The following is a 16687-nucleotide window of genomic DNA, read 5'->3' as shown; positions in this document are numbered from 1 at the left end:
ACTGTGGGTAGCTACCCCACAGTCTCCACCGCCCATTTGAATTCTGGGTAGAAATCCCAGTGCCTGATGGGCCTAAAACATTGTCGCAGGTGGTTCTGGGTACATATCGTCAGGCCCCCGTTTCCTCCCTCCTTCCGTAAAAGCAAGGGCAGACAAACGTTTTGCGCCTTTTTTCTTGAGTTACCTGTGCAGACGTCATACCACGGCAAGCATGGAGCCCGCTCAGCTAACCGTCACCGTATGGCTCCTGGGTGCTGGCGGACGTGGTACTGCATTGCTACACAGCAGCAGCTTATTGCCTTTTGGCAGCAGACAGTGCAGTATGACTGGTAGCCGTCGTTGATGTAGTCCTGGGTGCTCTTTTAACCAGGTGCCTGGGCAAACATGGGAGTGACTCAGCCAGGTCATTTCCCTTGTTTCATCTCATGGCGATTGAGTCCTACCAGCAGTGCACTGTCTTTTAATCTGCAGCCAGCAGAAGATGATGGCCAGTAGTCACACTGCACCGTCTTCTGCCGAGCACCCAGGAGGTGATGATGGCTAGTGGTCGTACTGCACAGTCTACTGCCAGCAAGATGTATAAAGATAGATGAAGTGGCTCAAAACAAGAAATAGACCAGATTTGTTTTGTATTCATTTTCTCCTCCCTCCCTTTGTGAAATCAACTGCCTGCTAAACCCAGTTTTGAGTTCTATCCTTGAGGCGGCCATTCAGTTTCTCACAAAGCCACTCCCTTTATTGATTTTAATTCCCTGTGAGCCATGTCATCAGTCGCCCCTCCCTCCATCAGGGCAACAGCAGACAATTATTCCGTGCCTTTTTTCTGTGCAGACGCCATACCACGGCAAGTATGGAGCCCGCTCAGATCACTTTAGCAATTAGGAGCACATTAAACACCACACGCATTATCCAGCAGTATATGCAGCACCAGAACCTGGCAAAGCGAAACTGGGCAAGTAGGCAACGTCAGCGTGGTTATGAGAGTGATGAGGACATGGACACAGACTTCTCTCAAAGCACGTGCCCTGGCAATATGGGCATCATGGTGCTAATGGGGCAGGCTCATGCGGTGGAACGCCGATTCTGGGCCTGGGAAACAAGCACAGACTGGTGGGACAGCATAGTGTTGCGGGTCTAGGACGATTCCCAGCGGCTGCAAAACTTTCGCATGAGTAAGGGCACTTTCATGGAACTTTGTGACTTGCTTTCCCCTGCCCTGAGGCACAAAAATACCAAGATGAGAGCAGCCCTCACTGTTGAGAAGCGAGTGGCAATAGCCCTGTAGAAGCTTGGAACGCCAGACAGCTACCGGTCAGTCGGGAATCAATTTGATCAATCAAAGATCTGCTGATATCAAGGGTAGTGACCCTGGGAAATGCACAGGTCATAGTGAATGATTTTGCTGCAATGGGATTCCCTAACTGTGGTGGGGCTATAGATGGAACCCATATCTTTATCTTGGCACCGGAGCACCAAGCCAGCAAGTACATAAACTGCAAGGGGTACTTTTCAATAGTGCTGCAAGCACTGGTGGATCACAAGGGACGTTTCACCAACATCAACGTGGGATGGCTGGGAAAGGTACATGACGCTCGCATCTTCAGGAACTCTGGTCTGTTTCAAAAGCTGCAGGAAAGGACTTTCTTCCCAGACCAGAAAATAACCGTTGGGGATGTTGAAATGCCTATAGTTATCCTTGGGGACCCAGCCTACCCCTTAATGCCATGGCTCATGAAGCCATACATAGGCTGCCTGGAGAGTAGTCGGGAGCTGTTCAACTACAGGCTGAGCAAGTGCCGAATGGTGGTAGAATGTGCATTTGGATGTTTAAAAGTGTGCTGGCGCAGTTTACTGACTTGGTTAGACCTCAGTGAAACCAATATTCCCACTGTTATTAGTGCTTGCTGTGTGCTCCACAGTATCTGTGAGAGTAAGGGGGAAGACGTTCATGGCAGGGTGGGAAGTTGAGGCAAATCACCTGGCTGCTGGTTACGCACAGCCAGACACCAGGGCGGTTAGAAGGGCACAGGAGGGTGTGGTGCCCATCAGAGAAGCTTTGAAAACCAGTTTCATGACTGGCCAGGTTACGGTGTGAAAGGTCTGTTTGTTCCTCCTTGATGAAACCCCCCGCCCCTTGGTTCACTCTACTTCCCTGTAAGCTAACCACCCTCCCCCCCTCCCTTCAGTCACTGCTTGCAGAGGCAATCAAGTCATTGTTGCTTCACATTCATGCATTCTTTATTAATTCATCACACAAATAGGGGGAAAATTACCAAGGTAGCCCAGGAGGGGTGGTGGAGGAGGGAAGGACAAGGTCACACAGCACTTTAAAAGTTTAAAACTTACTGAATGCCAGCCTTCTGTTACTTGGGCAATCCTCTGGGGTGGAGTGGCTGAAGGCCCCCCCACCGCGTTCTTGGGCATCTGGGTGATGAGGCTATGGAACTTGGGGAGGAGGACGGTTGGTTACACAGGGGCTGTAGTGGTGGTCTGTGCTCCTGTTGCCTTTCCTGCAGCTCAACCATACACTGGAGCATATTAGTTTGATCCTTCAACAGCCTCAGCATTGAATCCTGCCTCCTCTCATCACGCTGCCGCCACCTTTTAGCTTCAGCCCTCTCTTCAGCCCGCCACCTCTCTTCCTGGTCATTTTGTGCTTTCCTGCACTCTGACATTGTCTGCCTCCATGCATTCGTCTGTGCTCTGTCAGTGTGGGAGGACAGCATGAGCTCAGAGAACATTTCATCGCAAGTGTGTTTTTTCCGCCTTCTAATCTTCGCTAGGCTCTGGGAAGGAGAAGATCCTGTGATCCTTGAAACACGTGCAGCTGGTGGAGAAAAAAAAAGGGACAGTGGTATTTGAAAAGACATTTTATAGAACAATGGGTACGCTCTTTCACAGTAAACCTTGCTGTTAACATTACATACATAGCACATGTGCTTTCGTTACAAGGTCGCATTTTGCCTCCCCCTACCGTGTGGCTAACAGCAGAGAACATTTCTGTTCGGCCATAGGCAAACAGCCCAGCAGGAACGGGCACCTCTGAATGTCCCCTTAAGAAAAGCACCCTATTTCAACCAGGTGACCATGAATGTTATCACTCTCCTGAAGATAATACAGAGAGATAAAGAACGGATGTTGTTTGAACGCCAGCAAACATACACTGCAATGCTTTGTTCTACAATGATTCCCGAGTACGTGCTACTGGTCTGGAGCAGTAAAATGTCCTACCATGGTGGATGGAATAAGGCTGCCCTCCCCAGAAACCTTTTGCAAAGACTTTGGGAGTATATCCAGGAGAGCCACGAATGCCAGGGCAAATCAATCATTAAAACATACTGGCTTTTAAATCTTGTATAGTATTTTAAAAAGGTACACTCACTAGAGGTCCCTTCTCCGCCTGGTGGGTCCAGGAGGCAGCCTTGAGTGGTTCTGGGGGGTACTGGCTCCAGGTCCAGGGTGAGAAACAGTTCCTGGCTGTCGGGAAAACCGGTTTCTCCGCTTGTTTGCTGTAAATAGCTCACACCTCATCATCAGTCTTCCTCGTCCCCAAAACCTGCTTCCGTGTTGCCTCCATCTCCATTGAAGGAGTCAAACAACACGGCTGGGGTAGTGGTGCCTGAACCCCCTAAAATGGCATGCAGCTCATCATAGAAGCAGCATGTTTGGGGCTCTGACCTGGAGCAGCCATTCGCCTCTCTGGTTTTCTGGTAGGCTTGCCTCACCTCCTTAAGTTTCACTAGGCACTGCTTCAGGTCCCTGGTATGGCCTCTGTCCTTCATGCCCTGGGTGATTTTCACAAATGTTTTGGCATTTCGAAAACTGGAACGTAGTTCTGATAGCACGGATTCCTCTCCCCATACAGTGATCAGATCCCGTACCTCCTGTTCGGTCCATGCTGGAGCTCTTTTGCGATTCTGGGCCTCCATCATGGTCACCTCTGCTGATGAGCTCTGCATGGTCACCTGCAGCTTGCCATACTGGCCAAACAGGAAATTGAAATTCAAAAGTTCACGGGCCTTTTCCTGTCTACCTGACCAGTGCATCCGAGTTGAGAGTGCTGTTCGGAATGGTCACAATGGAGCATTCTGGGATAGCTCCCAGAGGCCAATACCATCTAATTGTGTCCACAGTACCCCAAATTCGACCCAGCAAAACTGATTTCAGCGCTAATCCCCTTGTCGGGGGTGGAGTAAGGAAATAGATTTTAAGAGCCCTTTAAGTCGAAAAAAAGGGCTTCGTCATGTGGATGGGTGCAGGGTTACATCGATTTAACGCTGCTAAATTCGACCTCAATGCCTAGTGTAGACCAGGACTCAGAATGTGGCATGGCTTGGCTTATCGCCCTCTGAATTAGTACGTCAAACCACCAGCTGGGATTTTCCCTGTACTGTAGCAGTGTCCACACAGGAGGGTGGGATGTTGGGGTGCTATCGATTCACACCCTAGCTTGCCACACAGTAGCTTGCCATGGAGGAAGCCCTAGGAGACATCTGATCCTTGCTCCCACACCACAAGCAGAGTGCTAGAGGCAGGGCTGGATTAAGGCAGGGGCTTTAGGGACTGCAGCCCAGGGTCCCGGCCCAAGGGGGTATCCACAGAAATAAATCACAGGCAGCGATCTCCAACTCCGGGCCACTAAGAGTCCCGCAGCGCAGCGCTCAAGCAGTCTGCCTGAATGCTGTGGCCCCACCCTGTTCCCGGAAGCGGCCAGCTGCTAGCACAGTGTACAGAGACACACTATTCCCCTCCCCACCGGGGACATAGAGACATGCCTGCAGGCAGCCGCTTCCATGAGCGGCATAGGGCCATGGCATGCAGGCAACCTGCCCGAGCCCTGCTGCACCACCACCTGGGAGGCGCTTGTGGTGGACACTTCCTGTCCAGAGCCTACTCCTCACACCCCCCTCCTCCATCCCAACCCCCAGCCCCCTCCCAGAGCCTGCACCCCACCACCCCAGCCCTGAGCCCCCTCCCAAACCCTGCATCCCTCCTGCACCTCAACCCACTGCCCTAGATCAGAATCCCCCTCCTGCACTCAAACTCCTTCCCAGACCCTGCACCTCATTCTGCACCCTAATCCCCTGCCCCAAACTGCCTCCCAGGAAAAAGACTCTTACACAGGGGCCCCACAAAATCTAATAGCCCTGGGCCCACAGGAGAGTTAATCCAGCCTTGGCTAGGGGAAAGTGCTCTAGGTCAGTCAGTGCCATGGGCTGCAAAAGTAGCAGGGCTCTTTAGAAGGATGGGGACTAGCTCCCCATGCTGGTTTGCAGGAAGACTTCATAGAACTCAGAGTAGCAGCTGTGTTAGTCTGTATTCGCAAAAAAGAAAAGGAGTACTGAGGCACCTTAGAGACTAACAAATTTATTAGAGCATAAGCTTTCGTGAGCTACATCGGATGCATCTGATGAAGTGAGCTGTAGCTCACGAAAGCTTATGCTCAAATAAATTTGCTAGTCTCTAAGGTGCCTCAAGTACTCCTTTTCTTTTTTTCATAGATACTAAAGGTCAGAAGGGACCATTCTGATCATCTAGTCCGACCTGCACAGCGCAGGCCACAGAATCTCACCAACTCACTCCTATGAAAAACCTCACCCATGTCTGAGCTATTGAAGTCCTTAAATCATGGTTTAAAGACTTCAAGGAGCAGAGAAGCCTCCCTCAAGTCAACCATGCCCCATGCTACAGAGGAAGGCAAAAAAACCTCCAGGGCCTCTCCAATCTGCCCTGGAGGAAAATTTCTTCCTGACCCCAAATATGGCAATCTGCTAAACCCTGAGCATATGGGCAAGATTCACCAGCCAGATACTACAGAAAATTCTTTCCTGAGTAACTCAGCTCCCATCCATCTAATATCCCATCTCAGGGGATTTGGCCTATTTACCCTGAATATTTAAAGATCAATTACTTACCAAAATCCCATCATACCATCTCCTCCATAAACTTATCGAGTAGAATCTTAAAACCAGATAGATCTTTTGCCCCCACTGCTTCCCTTGGAAGGCTATTCCAAAACTTCACTCCTCTGATGGTTAAAAACCTTCGTCTGATTTCAAGTCTAAACTTCCTGATGGCCAGTTTATACCCATTTGTTCTTGTGTCCACATTGGTGCTGAGCTGAAATAATTCCTCTCCCTCTCCTGTATTTATCCCTCTGATATATTTATAGAGAGCAATCCTATCTCCCCTCAACCTTCTTTTAGTTAGGCTAAACAAGCCAAGCTCCTTAAGTCTCCTTTCGTAAGACAAGTTTTCATGAACTCTATTTGACCTACCCTCCCAATTCATCCCTCCTGGTACTGATCATTCGGACATCTGCCAACTGCTTCACATGGCAGGATCAGGGCACCTCATCTGTCCTCCCCAGCATCTTCCTCTTGCTAGGTCTCCCCTGCAAGCTCAGAGAGCACCATCATCTGTCTTGATCCCAAGCCCAGAGCCACTGAGCTCTGATAGCTTTCCCGTTCCCCCAACATCAGCCATATGGATATAGGTGGCTTAGCACCTGATCATGGTCTTTCAGCTCCAGTATACCAAATGCATCCAGCAGAGCTGGTGGGAGAAGCTTTGAATGAGCTTTTGTCCATCAGAATAGGCAGGTCAGGCACAAGTCAAAATGCTGCATGAAATCAAGTCAGTTTTGCCAAAAATCAGGAGTCAAAATTGAAAGAAAATGGTACAATTGACCCAAAATGATTTTTAAATTTTCCTTTGGAGAATTAAGATTTTCAGGTTTGCTCCAATTTAGACACCAAGTTCCAAAATCCTTTGCAGAATGGAACTGCTGTTCTCTGCCTGAAGACTGTTCAAAAATAATCCTCCAGTTTCTTCATCCACTGCCTGATCCTTCCATTGCATCCCATCCTATAGCTTGAATGCTCACCCAGGGTCAAAGCACCTCATTCCTGGACTGTTGCAACTTCCTCCTCCCCATGCCCCCATCCAACTCATCAGAAATCCCCCCCACATACTACCCCTCCAGACTGCTGCAGCAAAATCAAGCTTAGTGATTCATAGTTCAGGTTGCTAGGCCCTGTGCTTGTCACACTCACTACTAGAGCACACCTCCATTCCAGGGACCCACAGCTATCACATTCCATTGGGGCTGCAGTTGTCTCTGCTCCACTATGAATTCCTGGCAGAACCCAGCAGCTATTTTTGAGTTAAAAGGAAAAGTGACTTCCCCGCCTGGTAAAGACACCAGATACAGTATGTTCTGGTTCTGTTTTAGTGTCCTACTGCTTATTCTGTACCACGTGCACCATGAGCTGCATTGCACAGACACTGCTGTGTGTTAGTGCTGGGGCTTTTCCAATTTCCCAACTATCTGTGCTACCATAACACAAGGGCTTTTGCATTAGCCTGGCCCTAGACTGCAGCACCCAGTAGCACTTTAGGAGCTACTTAGGGCAGTTGCAGTAGAAGTGAAACCTATTAACAAGGGAATTGGGCAATATGATCTTCTTAAGAACTACAGGCCTCTAGTTTGTTGCTTGCTGTAGCAGATTTGCTGAGAGACAGTTGCTCTTCTCCATTCCTAGGAAAGAGCTGGCTTAACAGTATTTGGCTCCCACCCCCAACCGTTTGTTTAGTTCCTGAGCAACCTTTGCTGCAGTGTGCCTCTCCCCCAAGGCCAGCTTGTCTCCTTGATGTGTTGAGAATCCATAATGGTGCTGGCCGAAAAACCATTTCCCTCAACTCCTGCTACCCACTTTCCCACTCCAGTACAGCTGGAAACACTCAACCCAGCAAGGTCCCATTCCCTTTGGCAATGGAGTGGAGGGATTAGAACTTGTCTAGAGACAGATTCTTGGTTTGTGTAGTAGATACCAGTGAAGTGCCCTTCCATCCTTGTTGAGCTTCCCTGAGGAGTGGGGCACTGGTGTCCCCTGACGTTTAGCTTTGCAGTGCCAGAGCATAGACACTGAGCATGAGAAGGGCTATTCCCCTCCAATACCTGGCAGATACACAGCAGCAGCCACCACATGTTCTTCAAAATGGCAGATTTATTGATATTAAAAAAACTATTCAAAACTAGAAGATTTCCTTAATCTGGTTTTGCTACACAAACTGGTGGGCGCCTTGCTGCACTGGCAAGAAACTCAACAGGGATAAAGTCACCCGAGGATGAACCAGTCAGCCACTGGGCTAGCAGCCAGAGGCCTTTCCTATGCACACTAAATGGATGAAGAGCCGCTAGTGGACAGCTGCCCTTTCCCAGAAGATGACACTACATCACATCACCCTGCTGTTCTGAGAACCTGCGCGTGACCTCCCTGAACACACCTAGTCCACCCCTGAACTTTTCATTGTGGCACACAGGCTGCCCTGCCGAGTGAGTGCTTCCAGCAGCCCAGACCTAGCCTGGGCACAGGGCAGTGGACCATAGAAGTTTCTCACAGTTTTTCCTACGCTAAGGCGTGGTGGGAGTGTTCATACTGGTGAGAAGTGCTACTGCGGCCAACCCAGCTTGCTCCGTCCAGAAGGCTCACAGAAAAGGGAGTTGAGCGGTAGGCTGAAATCCAAGAACAGGCTCTGGGAGAATCTTTCAGTCACTGCTGGCAGCTGTTCCCTTGTGCAAGAGGCATAGCTGTGCTTCAAAAGGGGAATGAGTTTTGAGAGGAAGAGTGCCCTTACGATGGCCTGGAGATTGAGAGCCACTCCCTTGCAGAAACAAGAAAGATCTCTATATGGCAACAAGCTACGCATTCACCTAGAGGCAGCTTTCTTGGCCACCCAGGAGGGACCGCCTCACCACTTCGGGGGGACCATCCCCCCTCTCTGGGAAGCAGCAGGCCGTGGCAGAGGCTTTGGGGGGGTCCCTTGAAAGGCACTGCCATGACAATGCCACAGAAAACAGGGGGGCAGGAGACAGAGGGAATTCCACCTCCATGGATACCAATGGTTACAAGAGGAAATATTGTGGCTTTCCTACTCCAGTCTGAGGGGAATGTGAAAAAACACACCAGGCTCCTGGATCTTTCAGCATCCATCACAAAGGTACTGCCAGCTGCAGTGTGGGCACTTCCACCACTCAACTCAGACATGCTTTTCTTCCACAACTGTCTTGCTCCAATCCAGGGAAATTCTCTGCTTCACAACCAGAAGATTTGTATATTTCCACCATCCTCCCTTCCCTGCCTGGAGTTGCATGTATTCCAGAAATCCTACAAGAACTCAACTGTCTAGCATACCCCATCCTGGCACAGATGCCATCCTGCCCATCAGATGGGAGTCTGGGCCAATCAATCCCTGCTCGCCTGCCCTAAGAAGGGGCTTATAAAAGCAATAAAAATATTGTATCCAAGTGCAGCTAGGCAGCCAGAGGGGTTTGGATCACATGATATTTCCCAGCACGTATAGAAAGGAGAGTCTACCCTAGAAAGCTCTCTGCCCCTCCTTCCTTTGGAGGGCCATGCTATAAATAGGAGCCATTCTTACATGCTTTAGGTTACCTGCAATTCTTAATACTGTACTAAGCCAGGACTGTCCAAGAGGCCGAGCGCCTGTCCTGAGCACCCAGCAGGGGTGTTAACACTGGTACAAGACCACACAACCCCAAGAAAGTCATTTCTCCCACATCCTTGACCATGTGGCAGGAATGACTGCATCATAGCAACCCTCTTCCTTGGCAACTCATCAGCCGCTAGACAACCCAATGCCCAGCATCTTTTCTCATGCCACCAGCGACTGCCCCCCCGACACGTGAAGGGAAGAAACTCCCTACCCCATACACAGAGATGCCCGCTAGCCATGTTTAGGGAGAGAGCTCTACTGCTGCCTAAGCCTGGCATTGCAAATGAAACACTAAGTACTGGAGGCTCTACGTAACTAGGCAGTTAGCTACGAAAATAGTCAAAGGAAAAAACAATGTGACAGGCTTGACTCCAAGCCGGAAGAGTTACAATCCAGGGATGGGCAAAGTCTGCCCAACACCATTTCATGGTCCATGACGGACTCTGCTCCCTGAGGGGCGGGTCTGGGAATACAAGGAGCCCTGGGGCAGGTAACACTGAAACTGCTGCAGGAAACTCAGTTTTCCAGTGGGACACCCTGGGAGCCCGTCAGAGCCCACGCTCCTGCGGAGAACACAAGGACTCTCCTGCTAGAGCCCAGGGCTAGCTCTCCACAGTTGGAGCAGTGCCCCACACCCTGGAAACTTGAAGACAAACAAGAGGCCCCTGCTGATGTGGAGCCAGCCATCAGAAACAGGAGACTGGAGTGTTCTCTGCCCTGCTCCCAGCGTTGAGCTCCCCCTTGGCTTTCTGGACAGGTGTCAGAGCACACAGGAGCTGCCATGCCAGCTATCTACTGCTCTCCTGGCGCTTCTGGAGCAGCTCGATGATGCTGTCAATGCCTTCCTCTGGGACCTAGCAGCAGAGAGAGGAAGTCAGGGCTATGTTACCAGAGACAAAACTGCATGGCCAGTCACTCCTTTGTACTTGGAAGGGGGGTGCTGAAGGTAGGACTGGGTGAACCCCAGAAGTCTGTTCCCATGCAGCTCCACAGGGATCACTAACTCCCATTGCAAGGTGGGATCAGATCCAACTCCCCAGCTCTATTCATCCCCCCTTGGCAAGGAGAACAAGATTGGACCAAGCTAGTTATCGCCCACCTTCTCCACACAACATGGAGATGGTGCTTCATAGCTTCAGGGCAAGGTGGCAGCTAGGCAGGGCTCCCACAAGCCTCACAGCACCCCTTTTCCCCCAGCCTTTGTGGGGCTGGCACTGACAGCCAACAGTTCAGCAACAGACATCCTCCTGGACCCATCTGGGGTCCCTCCTGCTGCCCCACACATTCCTGATACCAGCATTTCTCACGCCGCAGCCCTGGCTTGGCGCTAATGCCAGTGAGCAGGAGCCAGAGAGATTCATTCTTCGGATGAGACGCATTCCTGTGCCTCCCACCTTGGGTGGGCCCCACACAATGGTGCAGGGAACCTTGCACTGGTGTCAGAGCAGCCAGCCTGAAATGCCACCTTCCAGGGAGCCATGCAGGGCTAGGAGACTGATAAGGCTGGCTGGCACTGAGCTACAGGGACAATGGGGAGAGGCCCATTCAGAAAGCAAGGCAGTCAGGTGGCCTCAACCCCCCAGAATGTCTGTTCCCAGCAGGGGGCTCTGCTCCCGCCCTGGGCTGGGAGAAAACTCCTCAGTTAAGGGGCTGGGAAGTTGGTCAATTAGCAGCATCTGTTTGCCTGGTTCATTACCAGCATGTTGGGATCTGGGCAGGGGAGTCTACTTACCAGGGCATGGTCGAAGTTAAAGGTGCTGATGTAATATGCCGATATGTCTGCATCGGCCAGAGGCTTGGCGATCTGAGCCACTATCCCACACTCATCTGAGGAAGGGGAACAGAGGGGTCACCGTGGGTACCAGCCCAGTGCCTCTGGGGGGCATCCTCCTTCTATCACCCATGTGCTCCGCCCTCTAGGCAAGGAGCTCTCTAGTCACTGGCTAAGACTGAGCTGGCACACCCATGCCTGAAAAGGGCTTTGAGCAGGGGGTTGGATTAGATGACCTCCTGAGGTCTCTTCCAATTCTAATCTTCTACAAACTCAGATATGACACCATGAAATGAGTGCCTCTTGGCTCCTGGCCAGGCAGCCCACAGCCATTGCACTCCCTGCCACCGAGTGAGCACAGGGGCTGGGCAATGGGGCAGAGGCCTCATGGCCAGACACTAGTGTTCAGTACCAGCATGGTTTGTTTCTTTCTGGGGCCTATAGCAATGGGAGGAATGGTCCCTTGGTTACAGCGCTGGCCTGGAACAGGGGAGCCCTGGCTTCAAGTCTGCTCTGACACTGGCTTCTGTGACTTTGGGCAGGTCACTCTGCAACACCCCTGTCCCATGGGAACAGCAGCCCACTCTGCCCCCCAGAGTGCATTGAACATCTCAGCTGGGAGGGCTCAATGCTGCACTGAAGACAGCTGATCTGCTGTGCAGGAAAGCTTACGCCCGATTCTACTTACCGAAGCCCAGCGGCTGTCCGCCAATTCTCACCATCCGCCAGAGCTCCCCAGTGGAGCTGGTCAGCAGCAGGTCACTGGGGAACCTAGAAGCATTTAATGGAGTACGTCACTCCTGCCCTAAGACTTTTCCTCATTTCCTCACAGCTGGCATGAGCCAGGGCACAGACTCCCATGAAGCTGCTCCCAGAACCCTGGGCCCACTCTGATTCCAGCAGTGGTTCCCCAGCCCTTGAAGCCCTACCCCTCTGCATAGCCCACTGGCTGATTTGGGACTAGGAGGCAAAACACCCACCACTCCCAAAAACATCACAGCAGGGGGGGGGGGGGAGAAAATAGGAGCAGGCAGGAGCCAAAGGGAACGTGTGACCTCCAGAACATCGTCCTCCCAATCCCAAGGCCAAATCTTCAGAGCATGTGGGCAGCTTTAGGTGGGGTGAAGGACACTGGGTCCATCTTCCGGTGGATGGATGGTACCTACTTCTTCTGGGTCTCCGCATCCATGACGATGGAGATGTAGCCCTCGATCAATGAGAAGGCGAAGAACCTGCTGGAGTCGAGATCCTGACTGCTTGGGGCACCTTCCTTTGGAGGGCTGCAAACACACAGGGGACAGAGGGGTCAGCCCCTAAGGCAGGCTGAGACCCAGAAGTGCACAGCAGAACATAGCAGCCATTCCATGGCTGGCTCCTGGAGCATTACAGGGGTGCAGCCACCCAAGAGGTGCCCTCCCTGGGAGTCAGTGAAGCTCCTTGTTGGCATCTCTAATACCAGCTGGCTAGTGATGCCATGTCTAGCCCAGTGCTGGGAGTAACATCTTCTGGGCCAGCCCCTGAAACAACCCAGGTCAGACCCAGCTGCTCTATCTCCCCTCACCTCCCGCTGGTCAGGAAGGTCTCCCCCAACAGCCCAGCTGAGCTAAGGCTGAACTCTAGCCCATACTCTGCTGAGGGAAGCTGTCCTGTGGGAAGAGCCTTATCCCATCTCTGCCTTTGACATGGTTCTTTAAGCACTGGTTCTGCACACAGTGTCCCAAGTGCCATCCAAGCCAGGTGCTGGAAGGCTTGACATCACCACTGTAGCCCCTAATGCCTCCATAGGGCATTGTGGGCACCTCCAGGTGGGCTGCAAACGCCTTGGTTCCCTGCCCATCAGAGCCCTTGGATGCCTGAAGAATTTGTGAACCACTAAAGAACCTTCAGAGATCTGGAGGTTTTTGGCCACACTCCAGTCCTCCACCCTTCTCTTCAGGGCCTGTGTTGAGGTCAGAGGCTACTGCCTCCCCTGCCCCCTTCTAGCCGCACTCACACCTGCACTGCAGTATATTTTAGTACTGAGAACGCCTATGCTCTAGGGGTGGGGCTAACACAGTCTCCTCTCACTGCCCCATGCAGCTACCTACCTGTGCGAATAGAACAGGACATCTATGAGCATGGTCGCAATGGCTGGCAGAGTGTCAGGAGCCACGGTCAGGATGCAGAACCTGTTCTGGGGACTCTGCACAGGGTGCACAGTGGGGCTCACAGCTGGGAGGAGAGACAATCACTCATACAGCCCGGACTGCCAGAGCACTAAGCACCTTCCTGATGCATGGCGATCAAAGCCAGATCATGGAGCTGGTGGTGCAGCAGCATGGTGGGAGTCTGAGCTAGCAGCACTAAGCTGCTCTCATGAACTCAAACCAGTTGTGGGACTAGCTCGTCAGCCTCCAGGAGGGTTGAGCTGTGTGACCAATACCAGGCCTGACAGACCAGCTCACCCTGGGGAGACGAGACGAGACACTGCAGGTGTGAGCAATGATGGCACAGCAGCGCCACCTTGAGGAGGCACTGCATAGAGACTGACATCTGGATGTGGAAGAGGGAAAAAAAAACAAAACAAACAAACAAACAAAAAACAAACAAAAAAAACCAGGGCTCAATTCCTACAGCTACATTGATAGGGAGCAAGTAGAAACAAGTCAGCAGAGCAGCATATGCTGTGGACAGTGCAGGGGCCTGGGCCACCTGCACAGACAGCCACTTCTGTGCACAGAGCAGGTGTGCAATGAAGGAACTCAAACTTGAGGTACTGGTGCCCTCCAGTGGCAGAACTATGCTACTGCTACTCAGCCATCAGTAAAAATGTACTTTTGATCACATGGTCTATTAACGCTCCATTTATAGGTGGATTAAAATGGGTTAATAGATCAGATGCTACAGATAACAGTATTATGTGCTATACATTGTTATGGGCAAACCAGCAGAAGGCATGACAGACTGGACTAATTACCATTTATTAAAAACATCATTACTCTCTATAAACCATTTATAAATGGAACCTTAATACACGAGAGACCACATTTTGGATTGTCCCCTAGCCGGGTTTCAGTCTCTCCCTGGATCCCTAAGCATTTCTGGTGTCTACCAGAGTGGCACCCACAGCCATATGCATTCAATGCCTGCTGCATACCACTGGCAGAAGCAGGACTGCTTAAAGAGGCTGGGGGAGGAGGGAGAAGGAAGGCAGTTTGTGCTAGGCCCTCTGTTTGAGAGGACCCCATGCCAAGTGGCATAGTGACCTGGCACACTGAGTCACAATGCCACTCACTGAGTTTTGGCCTGTCCATCACAGAGGGGCTGGGCCACTGGACCAAAGCTATGGGGTGCCAGTTAAATTGAAGTGCGAGTGGTTCATACCACAGGAGGTATGTCTGGGGAGCCCTCTGGTTTACCACAGTCTGACTTGTTCAGTAACTCATCCGAGCTGGAGTGGCCAGAGCACAGAGCTGTTCACGCTGGTGGGGTCAGTGCACAATAGACAGTTTTCTGTTGCACGGGACAGCGGAGTTGTTCGTTCAAACCCCTCCTCCATTCTGAAGAGGTCAGACAGGGTGAGAGCCCAGAAGCAGAGTCCTGGACTCACCATGCTTGGGTTTCAGGAAGCCGTTGCTCACATCAGAGTTAACAGGGATGGACTCTCCATTCACCTCCTTGTAGATATCAAACTCGCCAGCCAGCGTGTGGATCACCACAGGCAGGTCCTTCTCTCGCACCTGGGGAGGGCAACAGGCCTCAAACCTCACCTTTCAGCTTAGCCTCCCCATGAAAGCCTGCCGTCTCCTTGTCATTCTTCTCTACCCCGCAAGGAAGGAAGAGCTGAGCTTCTAAACCCATGTCTCACCTAGCCCACCACCCATTCAACTGAACAGCATGCAGGGAAAAGTCTCATGCACCACCCTTCTAGGGTGTGTCATATTGCTATGGCGAGGGTAGCCTGACCCCTGCTGTCCTCCGAATGGCACCCTGAACCCTCTGAATCAGATCCCAGTATTGGAGATGGATACATTCATCTGACTGTTGCAGTAAGACAGCCTGCACCATTCACCTAATGAGGGTTACTATGTCACACTCCTTATGTAGTTGCTCCCCCACTTCTCCCCTTAGGGCCAATTAAGAGTCCTCCACTCACACTCCTGCCCAAAGGGGCCTGCTACAGGGGATGGCCATGAGGAGAAGGTGGGGGGCTCACCAGGATGAAGTCCGTTTGGTAGGTAGACAGCATCAGCACAGAGACATTGTGCTCAGCCAGTGGCGCGATGACCGACTTGGCAATCTTCGTCACTCCTATGGCCTGGGAGCTGGTGGAGGACCTGCCGTTGGACAAGACGTTGAGCACCAGCCAGGTGAAATCCACCACCTGCATGAACTCTGACGGGGGCAACTCTGAAATGCCAAGAGGCTGAGGTGAGACTCCAAGCAGGGATTCAGACACAGCATTAGAAATGGACACATCAGACCACCTAATGACTAGGTCACCTAGCACCTATCCCTTCCCAGCCACAGCTCAGAGTACTTTACCAGGAAGTTAGAGGTTATCAGCCAGTATACAAATTGGCAAAAAGAAAAAGGAGTACTTGTGGCACCTTAGAGACTAAACAAGTTTATTAGAGCATAAGCTTTCGTGAGCTACAGCTCACTTCATCAGATGCATTCGGTGGAAAATACAGTGGGGAGATTTACACACACACACACACACACACACACACACACACACACACACACACAAACATGAAACAATGGGTTTTATCATACACACTGTAAGGAGCGCAATCATTTAAGATGAGCTATTACCAGCCCGGGGCAGGGGGGGAAGAACCTTTTATGGTGATAATCAAAAGTGGGCCATTTCCAGCAGTTGACAAGAAAGTCTGAGGAACAGTGGGGGGGGGGGGGGGGGGGAACAACATGGGGAAATAGTTTTACTTTGTGTCATGACCCATCCACTCCCAGTCTCTATTCAAGCCTAAGTTAATTGTATCCAGTTTGCAAATTAATTCCAATTCAGCAGTCTCTCGCTGGAGTCTGTTTTTGAAGTATTTTTCTTGAAGGATAGCCACTCAGGTTTGTGAGTGACCAGAGAGATTGAAGTGTTCTCCGACTGGTTTTTGAATGTTATAAATTCTTGACATCTGATTTGTGTCCATTTATTCTTTTACGTAGAGACTGTCTAGTTTGACCAATGTACATGGCAGAGGGGCATTGCTGGCACATGATGGCATATATCACATTGGAAGGTGCGCAGGTGAACAAGCCTCTGATAGTGTGGCTGATGTGATTAGGCCCTATGATGGTGTCCCCTGAATAAATATGTGGGCAGAGTTGGCAACGGGCTTTGTTGCAAGGATAGGTTCCTGGGTTAGTGGTTCTGTTGTGTGGTGTGTGGTTGCTGGT

The 16687-nt window shown here is 51.2% G+C and overlaps 1 protein-coding gene across 2 annotated transcripts in view; it reads right to left on the bottom strand.

Annotated features, from left to right (window-relative positions):
- Positions 1-7989: 7989 nt before the first annotated feature.
- Positions 7990-16687, bottom strand: part of CASTOR1 (cytosolic arginine sensor for mTORC1 subunit 1) — a 36323-nt gene continuing 27625 nt past the window's right edge. For both annotated transcript variants that reach the window (XM_038373787.2, XM_043498257.1), the window contains exons 3-9: positions 15486-15679; positions 14880-15009; positions 13378-13501; positions 12457-12570; positions 11979-12061; positions 11252-11346; positions 7990-10373 (exon numbers count right to left, since the gene is read on the bottom strand). In XM_038373787.2, the coding sequence (XP_038229715.1) occupies positions 10308-10373; positions 11252-11346; positions 11979-12061; positions 12457-12570; positions 13378-13501; positions 14880-15009; positions 15486-15679 (806 nt within the window). In that variant the 3' untranslated portion in view covers positions 7990-10307. The remainder of the gene's footprint in view (positions 10374-11251; positions 11347-11978; positions 12062-12456; positions 12571-13377; positions 13502-14879; positions 15010-15485; positions 15680-16687) is intronic.

Source organism: Dermochelys coriacea, chromosome 15, assembly GCF_009764565.3.
Source record: "Dermochelys coriacea isolate rDerCor1 chromosome 15, rDerCor1.pri.v4, whole genome shotgun sequence".
NCBI lineage: Eukaryota > Metazoa > Chordata > Testudines > Dermochelyidae > Dermochelys > Dermochelys coriacea.
Note: the sequence above shows the minus strand (reverse complement) of the source record. Positions and strands in the feature narration are given on the sequence as shown.